General features: G+C 45.5%; 1 protein-coding gene across 3 annotated transcripts in view; it reads right to left on the reverse strand.

Annotated features, from left to right (window-relative positions):
• Positions 1-13,390: 13,390 nt before the first annotated feature.
• Positions 13,391-14,822, reverse strand: part of EVI5 (ecotropic viral integration site 5) — a 776,910-nt gene continuing 775,478 nt past the window's right edge. For all 3 annotated transcript variants that reach the window (XM_069232361.1, XM_069232360.1, XM_069232359.1), the window contains one exon: positions 13,391-13,817. In XM_069232361.1, the coding sequence (XP_069088462.1) occupies positions 13,527-13,817 (291 nt within the window). In that variant the 3' untranslated portion in view covers positions 13,391-13,526. The remainder of the gene's footprint in view (positions 13,818-14,822) is intronic.

Below are 14,822 nucleotides of genomic sequence, written 5' to 3' on the forward strand. Positions count from 1 at the left end.
GAGGACTAAACAAAGAATTTGCAAGGCATAATGAAGCCTAGATAGGATCATAATTTTAAGTTTAAGAAGCGCAACTTGGCCCAGGACCGTGAGGGGCAGGCTTACCCATATGACCATGTCTTTCATTGCTCGTGCCTGTAAAGGGTGGAAGTTCAGGCTCCAAAATAGTTCTGGTACTAGGGCCATATGAACACAAAGGTACAGAAAATTCAGACAGCGTATCTGGAGTCTGGACTGCCAGTCAGTTGTGGAGACATTGCCCTGAAGGGGCACCAGCGATTTGCTCCAGTTAACCTTGAGCCCAGAAGCCTCGCCGTAGAAGGTTGTCGTGGACCTGAGCTTTGGGACTGGCACAGGAAAAGCAGCACGTCAACCACATTGTGGGATCCATGATTGCTGAGACAGCTAGCCAGATCAGGATCCAAAATAGGATCAGGAGACGAAGTACATTGCCAAACGGAGAATATTCCTTTATTAGAAAAGGCCCCAAAATGCACTGGACCTGTCCTGAGATGACCAGGCAACTGACACAAGCCTGTGCATTCCAGAACAAGCCCAGTGGTCGATGTCATTATGCTTCCATGCCGATTAAATAATAATACAAAGAGCATGAATGTAAAGTGACACATACATGTGAATGCTACATCAATATAGCACTATGTGGTCCTCAAAGCCAGGGTGCTAGCGGAAGCCCAAGAGTTGCGCATTGCATCAGATCCACACTGCAAGCAGTTCTACTGTTGTGTAGCCATTTTCGTTATAGCTCCATGCACATTGTTTTAACACACTAGGCCGCTGTGCACTTTAACCTAAATATATTTTATTAAGCTTCACTTTATTATTATTACAATAACCATTTACGGTCTTGTTTTATTTTCATCTATCTAACTGTTTTTGCCTAAACCAGCACTCTGTTCTGAAACAAGACATTCTTGATCACTCTGTGCTTCATTCAAGGCTGCAGCTCGGTACATTGCCGGTGAATGTGGTAAAAGTTTAGTCTCCGACATTCGTAGAAAATACACATCCTTACGTAGTGACATTTTCTCCGAACATCAGCTGTGTTATTATATAAACACGTCCTTGTCCCTTACACGTTAGAGGGAGATTCCAGCCAGGGAACCACGACTATGCTGATTGCTGAATGCTTGGCTACAGCTGCTAATGCAGACCACAGGCTTTTGCTCAGGTATGAAGGTTGATGTCTTCCCTAGGGAACCTGAAAGGCAGAATTAGAGCTTAACATGCTGTGCTCAAATTACAACCTAGATAGGAAATAGTCCATTGATCATAGTGACAATATGATAGCGTTGTTTTTGGGCTTCACTCTTCTCGTTTAATACTGTCATGTTGTGTCGTCCTGGTTATTGCAGCTCAGGCTTTGCTATCTAAGATGCAGTCATTTTATTAACCTCCTTATTGAAACATTTACTGCTTCTGTTTGTCATTCATATATGAGACCAAGTAGTAAATGAGAGAACCGGATGCGACCTGAGTGACCACGACTTCCCTGAGAAGCCTGGTATGTCATTCGCTCGGCTGCCCAATCATCACTATCCTTTGGTAGAGATGAGGCACTGCTAGTTAGCCGTAGCAAAACCCCGATTGGAGCGACATGTGTCACCCGCAGTGGGCTGGACTCAGTCTCCCACACCGCAGGCGATTCTGAGGCTCAAAATCCAGTAGTCTCATTAGAATAAGGATAGCCTATGCGACACTACCACTAATGTGGTATAATAGTGGTCAGAGGGGGCAGCCGTCTGGTACCACGTCTGATTGGGAATGTTGAGGAAAGACTGCCATTAATTCTCACCTAGGCTTTAGAGTGGCCATAAGGTAGCTTCATAAAGAAGAGGTATCATGGTCTGAACACCAACCTGTCAGACATTTGGAAGAGGAACAACCAATCCAAAGTGTCAATGCCAAAGGCAAACCAGTCTTCCTCTGTCCACACCTGGACTGTGCCCAGCGCCAGGAACCCTGGTTTTTCCAAACCTGCAGATACTCCCCAGCAAAACTCTGAACCCTGGACCTTGCAACAAAAAGTGCTGCTGCACTTCACATTCATAGGCAGGCCCTTTCACCTACTGGTATTGCCTCTTCTTCTGCAACACAGGAGTAGTTGCTCGCACAGCGACCAGCAACACGACTGCTATGGAACAACTCCACTGCCTCCTGCTCAACGTAAGATCACTCTGCAAGCACGTCTCTGAGATCTGGGATCCCACCACCTCCCTCACCCCCGAAACCTAGTCCAGATCCAGACAGCTACAAGTTTCCACCCCAGGACCACACCAACAAACACTGAAGTGAAAATACCATCATCCACAAAGAAAGCATCCACTGCACCAACACCGTAGACTACACCACCCGACCATGGAACACCTCAACTTCCAACTCCATATCAACAGCAAATCTACCATCTGAGCAGACCGCCAGGACCACGCCCCAGCTTCTGCAACACCATTCTTGAATTAACAGCCCTTTTCATCATTGACTCCAAGCAGTACATCTTCCTCGGAGGCCTCAATTTTCACCTTGACAAACTCAACCACACCAACACTGCCAACCTCCTCAAAAGCATGAACAGTATCTGCCTCACCCAACTAGTCACTGACCCCACACACCAGACAGGACACACGCTCGACTCCCTCTTCACGGCCAGTGACAGAGCCAAGTGCAGCCATGTCACCGAGCTCACCTGGACAGACCATGCCATTGTTCACTTCACCATCTCAGGATCCCACAGCACCACCTCCAAGACGTCTGCTACCTGGCACTGCAGCTGGAACAAGGTAGCAGAGCCAGTTGACCAGCACCTCCCAGCCAGACACTGCATCCAGCCTAGAACAGGATGTCAAGAACTTCGCCTGGACCACAGAGTGTGCCAATCGCCCCAGTCAAGCCCAACAAACTCAAGAGACCCACTAAACAAGCCATTTGGCACACCAGGGAACGAAGACCTGCAAAACGCAACTGCAAGTGACTAGAAAGGAAATGGTGCACCAGCAAAGAGCCCACAGACTGAGCAACCTTCAAGGCCTCTCTCAACTAATATCACCTTCTACTGAAAAAGATGTAAAGGAGTGCCCAAGCCGACTGCATCGAAACTAGCTCTAACTACAGCACAGAACTCTTCAACATTATTAGGGAGTTCACCTATCCCTCAGCCACTGAAAACATCATAACCTATTCTCAGGAACTCTGCAACTCCCAGGCGGCCTTCTTCGATGACAAGATCTTCATCTACAAAAACTTCGAACCTTAACTCACCCTCATTCTCCACATTCTCACAGACGATGACCTTGATGCAACATTCAAACACTGCTGACTGCCTGGGCCCTGCTTACCACACAAAGCACCACAGACATAATGAACTCTGTCTGCTCAAAACCTCCCATGGACCCCTGCCCCCATCATATTTTCAACCTCAAGAGCAAGACGATTAGCAGCAAGTTCACCACCATTTTCAACTCATCCATACCCATGGCCCCCTTCCTCGTCAAACCCCTTCTCAAGAAACCCTCCGCAGACCCAACAAACCTAAGAAATACCTTCATCACAAGGGAATCCAAGGACACAATCCCTCAAATGGATTAACACTTTCCTCACAGGAAGAACCTAGAGACCCCGCTTACCACCTTTCACCTCGGAGCCCAAGATCATCTTTTACGGCATCCCTCAAGGATCGTCTCTCAGCCCTCCACTGTTCTACAACTTAATGACACCTTTGCCCAACATCATCAAAGGACCTGGCCTAGCAGTTCGGGATGGACTGTTCCCTATGGGGAACAGGGTCAAGACTGATTTGCATATGGTTGGGTCCAAACTGGGGTGACGTGGTGAGCAAAATAACTATGGATTAAACCCAGATCTGTGACTGGGGTGAGTGTGTGAAAAGTTTCAACACTCAATCCATCATTTTATTTTGTGATGTTGCAACATTGTGAGAACCCATGGAATAAACATCCTATCCTATTCTATGCAGACGACACCCAGCTCATCCTCTCACTATCAGAAGACCCCCTCCACCATGAAGGCCAACTTCCACAGGTGCATGATGAGCATTGCTGAATGGAGGAAGAACAACCGCCTAAAACTCAATGCAGATAAAACAGAAATGCTGATCTACAGGAACAAAACCTCCCTGTGGAACGACTACTACTGGCCCTCTGAAATAGGACCTTCGCTTACTCCAACAGACCATGCATGCAACCTTGGCATCATTCTAGACAGCAAGCTCACCATGAAAAACCAGATCAACACAGTCTCCTCCTCCTGCTTCCTCACTCTTCTTATTGTCTGGAAGATCTTCAAATGGCTCCTCACCAACACCAGACCCACTGTCCCTCAAGCTCCTTCTCCTACCTCGGAGCAAAATCCTGGAACAACGCTCTCCCTTCACCTAAGGACCTCATCCCTTCTTCTGGAATTCAGGAAAAAACTCAAGACCTGGCTGTTCAACCAAGACCCTTAGCAGCATGTTCTCAGCACCTGGATACCCTCGTGGGTGATTAGCTGCGCTCTATAAATTAGATCAGAAGGATGAGGATGCCAGGATCACGAAGTGTGCGGTATCCATGGACACAATGTGGTATTGCGGTGACGTATGATACCGCACTGATTCGGGTGGATGAGTGTGGAGATCACTGGGAATAGTCTGTTGGCCAGTAATTTGGTGAAAACCTTTAGCTCATCGTTGTTAATGAGTTTGGGCAGTATGACGCACAACCCTCCAGGAGTTTCCCTGCCTTGTGCATGACCCCGATGGTGGCTAAATCCTGTTCTGGGAGGGAGGGTTGGACTAGCCCAATTCAGTTGCTTAGAGGTAGAGATTAAGGGGGTGAGGAGCAAGTAGGGTTTTGAATCTAGCATAGTGTTCAGCCGGGAAGCCATCGGGCCTAGGTGTCATATCTGCAGTTGCCACCTCAACTTCACTGAGGAGGATCAGCTAGTCGAGGAGCGCTCTATTGGTTGCTGGGAGAGTAGTAAGAGGGAAATCTGTAATAAGTGGTTGGGGAAATTTGTGTTGTGTGCGTTGCCGCTGTGAACATAGGTTATTGTAGCAGGAGGCAAAGCTGGCCGCTATCTTGGACTTAAGTGTGCCACTTCCTGGGTCACAGATTATTTAGATCAATCTAGAGGCTGTATCTCAAGGTGCCAGTCAGTCTAATAGCTTCCCACTCAGACTCGGGCCTGTGAGACAATCCAGCACTTGGCCTAGTCTAGACAAAGTTGGCGCTGTGAGATTTTGTGCACTGTGAGGCAGCATCTTGTACTTTCATCCTGCTGCCTCTGCTATTTGCCCTCTAGGATGGGCAGGGCCGCTTCTAGGTCTGCTGTCTGGCTTTAGATCATTTGCATATGTAGGCCTTCACTCTGCCTCTCATGAGTGCTTTTCCAGCTTCTGAGAGGGTCCCCTGGGTCACCACAGAGTCTTGATTGAGCTGTAGGTGTTGAGCATTGTGGGTCAGCTAGGTATCAGATGCTTAGTTGCCAAATGGGCTTGAGGCCTCACTCCATCGCTCCCAGGTGCATGATGACCAGGGCAAGTCTGAGATCCCCCTCCAGAGAATGGATGCTCCTGATCCAGGCTGGAAAAGCAGTTGTGGGCTGCCGATATGTGTGTTTAACCGGCTACATGGGGTCCCATGTTCGCAATATGTTGCACAGGCTGATGGCGGTAGCCCAGTCTGCAAAAAGTGAGGGTCTATGTTGGGCCATGACACTGGAAATGTGGAATCCATCTGGGGAAACAACACTGCATTAAAATCCCCTCCTACAAGGTTGCGGCCCAGAGAAAGGTTAAGGATCACTGTTTAAAGTTCAATTAGGGTTGTGCTCATTACATGTGGTGGGACACAGCCTGAGAGCATATTGTAATGGACATCCTCTATGAGGGCCCCCACAGGACCATGAATCCACCAGAGTTGTTCGTGGCAGAGTGGGTGTCTGACAGGAGAAAACTCATACAAAGTAGAATCACGGACCCGCTGGTACAGCTGATGGGGCCTGCATGGAAAACCGTTATCATAGCCCGCGTGGGCCAGAACTTGGCAAGAAGTTTTTTTTATTTATTTTTTAGGATAACAACCAATGGCATGTGGCATTTCAGGAATTAGAAGACAGCACCTCCCTTGATATGATCGTTCAGGCTGTGTATTGTCCAGGTCAGGACTCCAAAGTCAGTCATATGCTCCATGGGAGTGGTGTTTAAGTAATAGATCAGGGTGAGACGACTTCCTCTGATTGTTCATGGCAGTGGCCCTGCAGGGCCTCTGGCCCCTGGGAGCTCATGTGTTTGGGAGCTCGTGTGTGTGGCATCACAAATGCATTGTGTGCATGATGTGAACAGTAACTTCAAAAAAAGAAAAACAAAACTCTGAAAACCAAGACCATCCCCTATGCCCCAGCTGACGTACCCCCACACATACTTCCACCCTAGATGTATCTGTCACCCAAACAAATCTCCTCAATTTATCTATGACAACAAACAGTACAAGTTCCACATATTGCAGGTCTCTGTATATGCAGGAGGATTCAGTGCTGCTCGCTAGAGATTGTAGAGCAACAGGCCCACTTCAGTATTAGTGCCATGTTAGTTGAAGTTAAAGTGTAGTTTTAGTGGTTGTTAGAGGCTCTCAGCTGGAGTCCCGGCCTCTGTCATCATCGGGGGGCCTGGCCATCTGTGCGACTGCCAGAGGGACCAGTGGATCCGTGAAGCCCAACCCCACCCCTGGGTGTCACCACCCCGTGGCCCCAAGGACCCTGGTGAGCCAGCAAGCTGGTGCCCACCCCTCCAGGAGCGGCATCTCTGGGGTGCCCTGCCCCTGGGTATAACATTTTGGTCCTTTTGTTGGCAGGCAGGAGCCCGCGATGGGACATTCATGGTGGGTCCCCGCAAGGCCATCGCTTCAATCGCCAACTCCTAGGCCTGCTCAGGGGTGTTGAAGAAAAGGAAAAGAAGAGGCCCTCTCTCTCTGGCCCCCCTGAGGATGACATGGCATCCGTCTTTGTGGTTTAGGATTGTTTTTGGTGATAAGGATTCTAGATGGGACCCGGGGGCACAGCGTCTTTTGCAGCAGCGCCTAGTGGATTCTTGAGGATAAAACACTAGAACAGCTGGGAGCCAAGATGAGATCCAGAACTCAAGGAATTTCTCCAGGGAAAAGCCCATGACTTCCTCAGGGAAGCCCTCGAATCACAGGCTGTTATGCAGCACCATATTTTTGGTGTCTTCCACGAGATCCTCAAGGAACTTAAAGGAGGTGGAGAGATGAAAAACCATTGCTCAGAGCTAGCAGGAGGAATCTTTAAAGACACACTAGCCCCTCAGCCTTGGTTACCCTGGCAGAGACGTTGCATAGGTCTTGGCAAAGGAGGGCTATGTTCACACCAACCTCCTCAATATTGGTCTCAAGGGTAGTACGTGACTCCTGAATCGCCTGTAGGATGGATGCCATGCCAGTCAGCGGCCAATGGGGTTACAGACTACTGCCTTGTAGACTTGGAAGTCTCAGAGAAAGACTACATGAATTGCTTCATCTTAGTCTGTTTGCGAGGAGGGTGGGCAGCCTTGCTCCACAACAATAAGTCCTCTCTGCATCACCACTCCTTGGATCACAGTATCAGACTGAGGCCACACTTTTGACCCGCTTGCACTGTATCTCACTTGCAGCATGAGCAGTCAACCGTTGTGGTAGGTGAATAATTGATTCAGCCTGTAGTCTTGGGATCTGCCAGGGTTTCCCTGGGATCTGGTGAGTAGTGGGGCTCCTGAGCCACCAGAACTCAAAAGATGCTGTGTCTCGTCATCAGGTGGGCTCAATGGTACTTCACAGGCCCTCCAGGGACAGCATCCGGGCCACTACCACCATTCGGAAGGCTTCCCAGACACCCAGGGCTCCTCCCTCAGTTGTGGTGCCCCCCAGGTGTCCATGGGTGGCTGGAGAGTGGGATGAAGACAAGGAAGGGCCCTGAGGTCCGCACAGGGAGGGTAGGGGTGGGTACAATCCAGGGGCCCATCAATTAACACTGTCCTCCGTTAGTCCATTCACCTTGAGTGGGCCCTAATAGTGGCAGCGGAGCACCACACCCAGGACGCAAGTCAGATCCTCTATCTACTACTGAACTTCAGGCAGAATCCAACAGTACAAAACCATATTTGATGACGCAAAATTATGGTGTTACTCATTTCTCAGCAATCAGTATGAACTGCACCTAATGCACAGTAGATGCCGACACTGGATATGATCAGTCCTTCTTTAACAATCTCTTGCCCGACATTCTACAGCCTTTCCTTTCACACTCTTCATACAATACAGTTTGCTTTACAAAACCTTCCAACTTTGCAGTCAGACAATGAAAAGCAAACACAACCCTCCAGGATAAATAAGCAGCAAATTGTGAGATGCAATAAGCTGACATTTGACCCATCTCTGAACACAGAGCAATTGTGAGGGTAAAAACAAGATTAAAAGACATCTTCATTCCTTATAAACCTGTACTATGTCTGCTCTCCAGAATGGGCAAGTATGCCCTAAAAATTGCTTGCCCTGATAAAATCTGACTTGCATTAGCGAGTGGGCAAGTAGATTCGTCCTGTCCGCTAAAGGTCCGCTTCTTACACTTAGGCATGCATGCGTGCTGCCAAATATAAATTACACATCTTTTAAATGGAACACAGGCTTGTATTCCATTTAAAGTAATTACACGGACCTACTTCATGATCTGTAATTACACCGATTCAGGATTAAGAGGCCTTGTAACCGAATGGTCCGTGCCAGGATCAGTGTAAGTTTAGTTTTGTTACAAATCTAGTTCAGCTGCTATATTGTGATATGTATGGGTCGGGGAACCCATTGAAATAGTTTCTGATAAAACTGGAGGAAGAAAGAATTTTTCTTTCCCATCTTCTGCATGGACCTGTTTGGGAATGAGGGATGCTTTTTTCACATCTTTGATGTCAAGGCTCTGTCCAAGCTGAATCAGCACCGAAAGGTGCACTTTCAGAGGCAACCTTTTGAGGGTGGGCTTCCTTAAATGTCAAAAATATCTTGCAGGTCCAAATCTCCCTGTAACAGTAGGCTTTCAGGGAACCTCAGGTGTCAGAAGTCTAATTTGGAGTGAGGCTCCTTGGACACTCTTAAACCTGCCATGTTTTGAGTGCCTCTGTTCGGAAGTCAATGGTTTTGTAAATACTTAACTTCAGTAAAACCTCTTCTTATGGATACTTAATCTAACTGCAGATTCCACACCTTTAGAATATTGCCCAGGCACCAGGCAGGATGCTAAAGCTTTATCAGCAGTGCTCACACATGCTGCTTGGTGGATTTCTGTGACTGAACGTTGACCTCGTTTTGCACCAGAAGAGACAAAGTGGAGCTACATATAAACCCTGAACACCAAGGTCACTCTGGCTTGACTCTTTCTGCAAACTTAGATGTAGAGCACAAATTAATCCGGGGCACCAGTGTCCGGATCTCTAAATTGGGACCTTTTTAGATGACAAAAAACAGACTGACAGGCGAGTTGGCAGTGAGGAACCTGCGGTTAGGGTATCCACCAAAAAGAGAGTTACCAAAGGTGAGCAGCTTGTTCTTCTCATGGAAACTTCTAGCATCTGATTCCATGCCTTTAGAATAGATACCAAACCAGTACCTCCTAACGGTGGGTTATCTGTAGGGTGGGCTCCATCCAAAAAGTGCTGCAGGATTAAATGGACGAAATGCCTATTGGACCAGGCTGCCAAGGCAGTAGTGCCTAGTAAACATGTGCACTGATGCCCACATCACAGTCTGACATGACAAAAACAGGCACTCCACATGCCAGCGCAATAGTAACATCCCTGGCCCTGATAGAGGGAGCCCTCCGCCTGTCTGGAGGCTGCTTCTTGGCCAGTGCGTAGCACGTCTTAATACAGAGGACTATTTAAATGTGACAGTCTTTTTCTGCACTGCCATGTCTTTCTTTCCCTCCTTCAGAGAAACTCTCAAGGAGCTGATCATCCACCTAAAAGTCTTTAATGTGGTCAATTTAAAAGCACAATGTTCTCTGGGATTCAGTTGATGTAGTCTCTCCTCCTCTTTCGAGGGGCGAGGTGTAGCAAAGAATATTGAGAGGGTGATGGGCTTCCCAACATGGAACAGATATCACAACTTTCAGCAAGAAGCCCACCCTGGTCCTCAACACCAGCTTCTTTGAGAAAAAGGTGGTGTAGGGCGGCTGCATAGATAAGAGCCTGGAGTTTAATCATGCTACATGCTTAAGTGATTCCAATCAGAAGGACTTTTTTTAGAGTGAGAAGTTGCAGTAGACAACTATGCCTGGATAAGAAGGGGACAGACACACATAAGAAAGGTCAGGACCAAGTTGAGATCTGTAAGAAATGTAATTATTTGGGCTCGGTGACTATCTACCTCAAGGAACAATCACAACCCTTGTCAGGGTGAAACACCAAAACCATTAAATTAATCTGCGCGCAACCCCCTCATAACTATGGAACAGAGCATAAAGGCTTTATGTGGGGCAATGTGTAAAGTATTTATGCAGTACTAAAATACTAATAAACTAGAGATGCAACATAGTAAAAATCACAAACGGAATTAGAAAAATGGAGTAAAAATGTAATATAAAAAAAGAAAACTAGACACCAAACTGACAAAAATCTAACAAGGGGAACCCGAGATATGAAATAAAAAGTTTTAATTAGCAATAGCGCCAAGAAGCCAATGATAGTCAATGGTCGCAGTAGACCAGGACCTAGGCACTATTGGACACTGACTGCAATGGAACGTGGGTCAGACACCCACCAAGATTCTTCCTGATCAAATATTTTAAGTTTTGTTCTTTAGGTCCCAATCCACCCGAAGAGTACACTTCTAAAATAACCTGCAGCTCCAACAGATTTATGTGGACCTGGGTTTTCGGCAGAGATCCGAGTCTTCTGATATCCTCCTCTACCATATGACCATACCAGTTTGGCAGGGGCATATCAGTCAGCACTGAGTGGGAAAGAGAGAGGGGTCTGCTATTGGTCAAATTGCAGTCGAGCAGCCGGCATTGCATATCTCGTACATTGTCCTCTGAAACCTTCACACAGATGATATCCTTGGTGCTCAGCCCATTAAAACTTCAAATCTCACTGCAGAGCCAGTATATGCATCTGGCGAAGTGTACAAGTAGAATGCAGTTGGCCAACTGTCCCGGAAGTCTCAAAGCTGCTCTCACGAAATCCAGGACCCAGGCTGAAAAATCAGGATAATAGCCCATATGTCCTGGACTCAATGCCATGGAAGAAAGGCCCGCAGCCCAGAAGAGCAAAAGGAAGCCTGTGTGAAGAAGGTAGGTGTGACTTTGTTGAGAACCCCAGCGATTCCAGGAGGTGTTCCATCACTTGGAGGTGGTCTACGCCAGACTGTGGGGAGCCCACCTTCAACATACAGCCATCATCCATTTGAAAGCTCTTTGTATTGGGCACATAGTGAAAGTCATGGATATTTTTTTGGTACCGCCCTTTAATGATTGTGGTGCATAAAGCCCAAAGTTTTCGAATGTGATGTAATCTCGAAGACAGTGAACCAAAGGTTAGTTCTGAACCCAGTGGCAGGAAAAAAAGAATATTTTAAGAAAGAATCTACATGCTGATGCATTTTGGGTTTCAGCTACGTGATCACGAGTCATTATTAAACACTGAAGTTATAATACTCTAAATCCAACAGTAGATGGGAAGCTAGTGCGAACCATGTCTTCTACAACATATGTTGTTAACTGACTGCTTCAATTGGCTCCTCATTACATTCCCAGCTGCAACCTTGTATCTGGCTATGGAAACTAATCACAAAATCCTCCAGATTCAAGTACATAAAACTTTAAAGCACATTCTTAAGTATGCATGACTCACGCTGCTGAAACAGCCAAGACTCTGGCATCATTCAAGAAAGCCACGTTTTCCCTGGTTCTGACAAGACCATCATCTGTTGAGACCCAAGCTGTAGACCTGACCTGAACAGGGTTTTACCATAACTGGTTGCTGCATCTAGGACTATGCAAACGCCAGACAACCATGTCTGTGAAATACCCTCAAAGCAACATGCCAAAATTCAGTAGGAATTAAAAATAGAATCATTCAATCTCTGACCGCTAAATTGCCTTTCTTTACCCCACTTTCACCCAAGTTGTACCTTGCTCCACTTATCCACTCCGTCACTCTACGAGGAGGACAGCACTGCATGTACTGCAGGACGTCCTGCGAAGGCAGTAAGGGTACTTTGCGTTCTACTGCATATCCCTTCTACACGGACAGCAACATCTGCAAATTAAGACGCTTCTGCTACTCGAGAACAGAAACCAGCACTTCAGTAGGTGCCAGTTCCAGATCACTCTTTTGTCAGGAGTAGGTAGTCTTAGTGCGGGGGATGAGGAGTGGATCACAAGTTTTCAAGAAGCAGACATTGGCCTACCACTCTACCCACATGTTCTTGTTGTCACATAACGCATAAAAGCTGTAAACTAAGAAGGTGAGCAAAAACATGACATGCATCATTTTAAAGCATGAAAAATTTATTATATTTATAATATATATATATATTTATATATCGAAGTTAAAAGAGTTGTATTAATAGTGTTATCGAACAAGCATACTGTTAAAGGCATGAGTCTAACCATTTCAGTTGTGAAGCAAAGCTGTCAAACCAACAGATGTGTTAAAGAGTTATCCTTAGTTTTTTGCCTCGCAGCCTGTGAAACAGTCCTACCAACGACTGTATTTACAAAGAGAGCCTCTTTCAAATGCCGAAAAACAGTAATCTTGCAACATTTACAAGTTTTATATAAAATGGGGTATTTACATTTTACAGTCAATGAAAAAAGGTATGTACAAAATAAACATACACGTGAGACACTAGAAGAACAAAAAGTGCATTAAAACGAACAACGAAAAAGTGATTCTTAAAAGCCTCAAGATCAGTGTATTAATTCCACTTCTGTTCATAAATGTTAATTTATACATATCATTTCTATGCTTCCAACACAACATATATTTTCATTTAAAAACACAACACACACACACAAGATGATCAGAAGTTAATCTTGATCATCAGACTTCACAGAAACATTCATCCGGATGACAAACTCTTGCGTAATAAGTAAAACTAACAAATATACTCTTTTGTTCAGTAACCATAAAATATTGCACAATGCGGTTTGCATTGAAAACGGATTAACTAGTCAGCGATCCTTCCGATGGTTATCAGCTGCAGCGAGTTTTCTGTTGTGTGCTAAATGAATAATTTAGAAAACTATATAATACTGACGTAGTTCAATATTTGCATCCAATGACCACTTCCCAGCCCAGTGGAAATGGCATATGAATTGTGGAAATTTGGCAAATGACAAGGCATGTAACAGAAAAAAATATTTATGTACATGGTGGGACGGGCAGGATCCTGTGTTAACAATCTCTTAATTGACACAAGCAGAACTCCAAAAAAAGGTTGTGAAGGCCCATTTTTTGGTCACAGTGGTGGTCACACTGCGGTGGAGTAGGACTCGGTTCTTTTCTGGTTCTTTTGATTGGGAACGATTCCATTAGACTCGCCCATGTCCAAAGTGTCTTCATCAGGATCGCTATCACTACTGTCCACCACAGGCTGGCCCAACGTTCTTCTGTGTAGGTGGAAATGGAGCCCAGAATCCTGCAAGGTGCCGCCCATGAAATAGTCATCAGGCTCCTCATCTCCTATCAAATGGTTCACAATGTGGATTCCATCAAAAGTGGGTTGGTCTGGGAGGCCCCTTCGGCCTTTTAGGCACCTTAGCTGTTTTAAAAATAATAAAAAGTCAATACTGACTAAATCAAACCGTAAAAGCACAGTTAAACAATATTCGTTAAATGCTGCATTTTTTAATTTACATCCACAGTATGAAGAAAACAATCAGTACTCCAATATATTTGTTAATAGGAGACCCATAATAAGCATATAATGTAAGGGATTTTATGCAACCGATCTACATGAATTATCAGTAACACTGTGAATACTTACCCTCTACTCTTTATTACACAGAGCTCTTTTTATGGTAACAGTCCTAACATCAATCAGGAAACCTGCTTAGCTCTATAATTACTTATAAACAAATAACTGTCTAATCAAATAACCAATTAGGAAGTATAAAACCTCACCCTCACTTCTCTTCTCTAATGCACAAGTTGAAAATTGATCGAGAAACCACTGTGGATTTTGATGAGGGTTATCCAGGATTAGAACAATGGAGTTTAACATTATGTAATTGGACCATTACCACCTTATCTATCTTCCTCACGTCTGTCCTTTCATCAATAAGGCTATACCGACGCACTCCAAGCTGAGTAATTCCTAACGAAAAAAAACATCCAGCACAGAAATCTGACCCACCTTACCTATTGCGGAGTACTTATTTTAAATTAAACTATTGCAGAATTGACCATTCTTCACCCAAGCTCATCAGCACTACCCACTGATAGATGGTATATGTTTTATATAGATGAGAATAAAGTCCACATGGCAGAACTGCAAATGCCACGCAGCGTTCAGCCCACGAGCTGCAGTATGTCACCTAGAGCACTCCTAGTTATGGGTAGTCCTTAAATCCCAAATTGGTGATCATGCTTTAGCTCGTAAACCAACAAAATCATCAAATTAATTCAATAATCTAATAACTTGTTAGAATTAAGAAACTCAAACCCTTAATTAAATAAGTGAAGTTGAAAAATAGCAGTTCAGAAGCTCTGAGAGCAGCAACCTGTTTATTATTATGGATACTGATTTACACATCCATAATGTGTG

The sequence above is a fragment of the Pleurodeles waltl genome, chromosome 4_2 (assembly GCF_031143425.1).
Source record: "Pleurodeles waltl isolate 20211129_DDA chromosome 4_2, aPleWal1.hap1.20221129, whole genome shotgun sequence".
NCBI lineage: Eukaryota > Metazoa > Chordata > Amphibia > Caudata > Salamandridae > Pleurodeles > Pleurodeles waltl.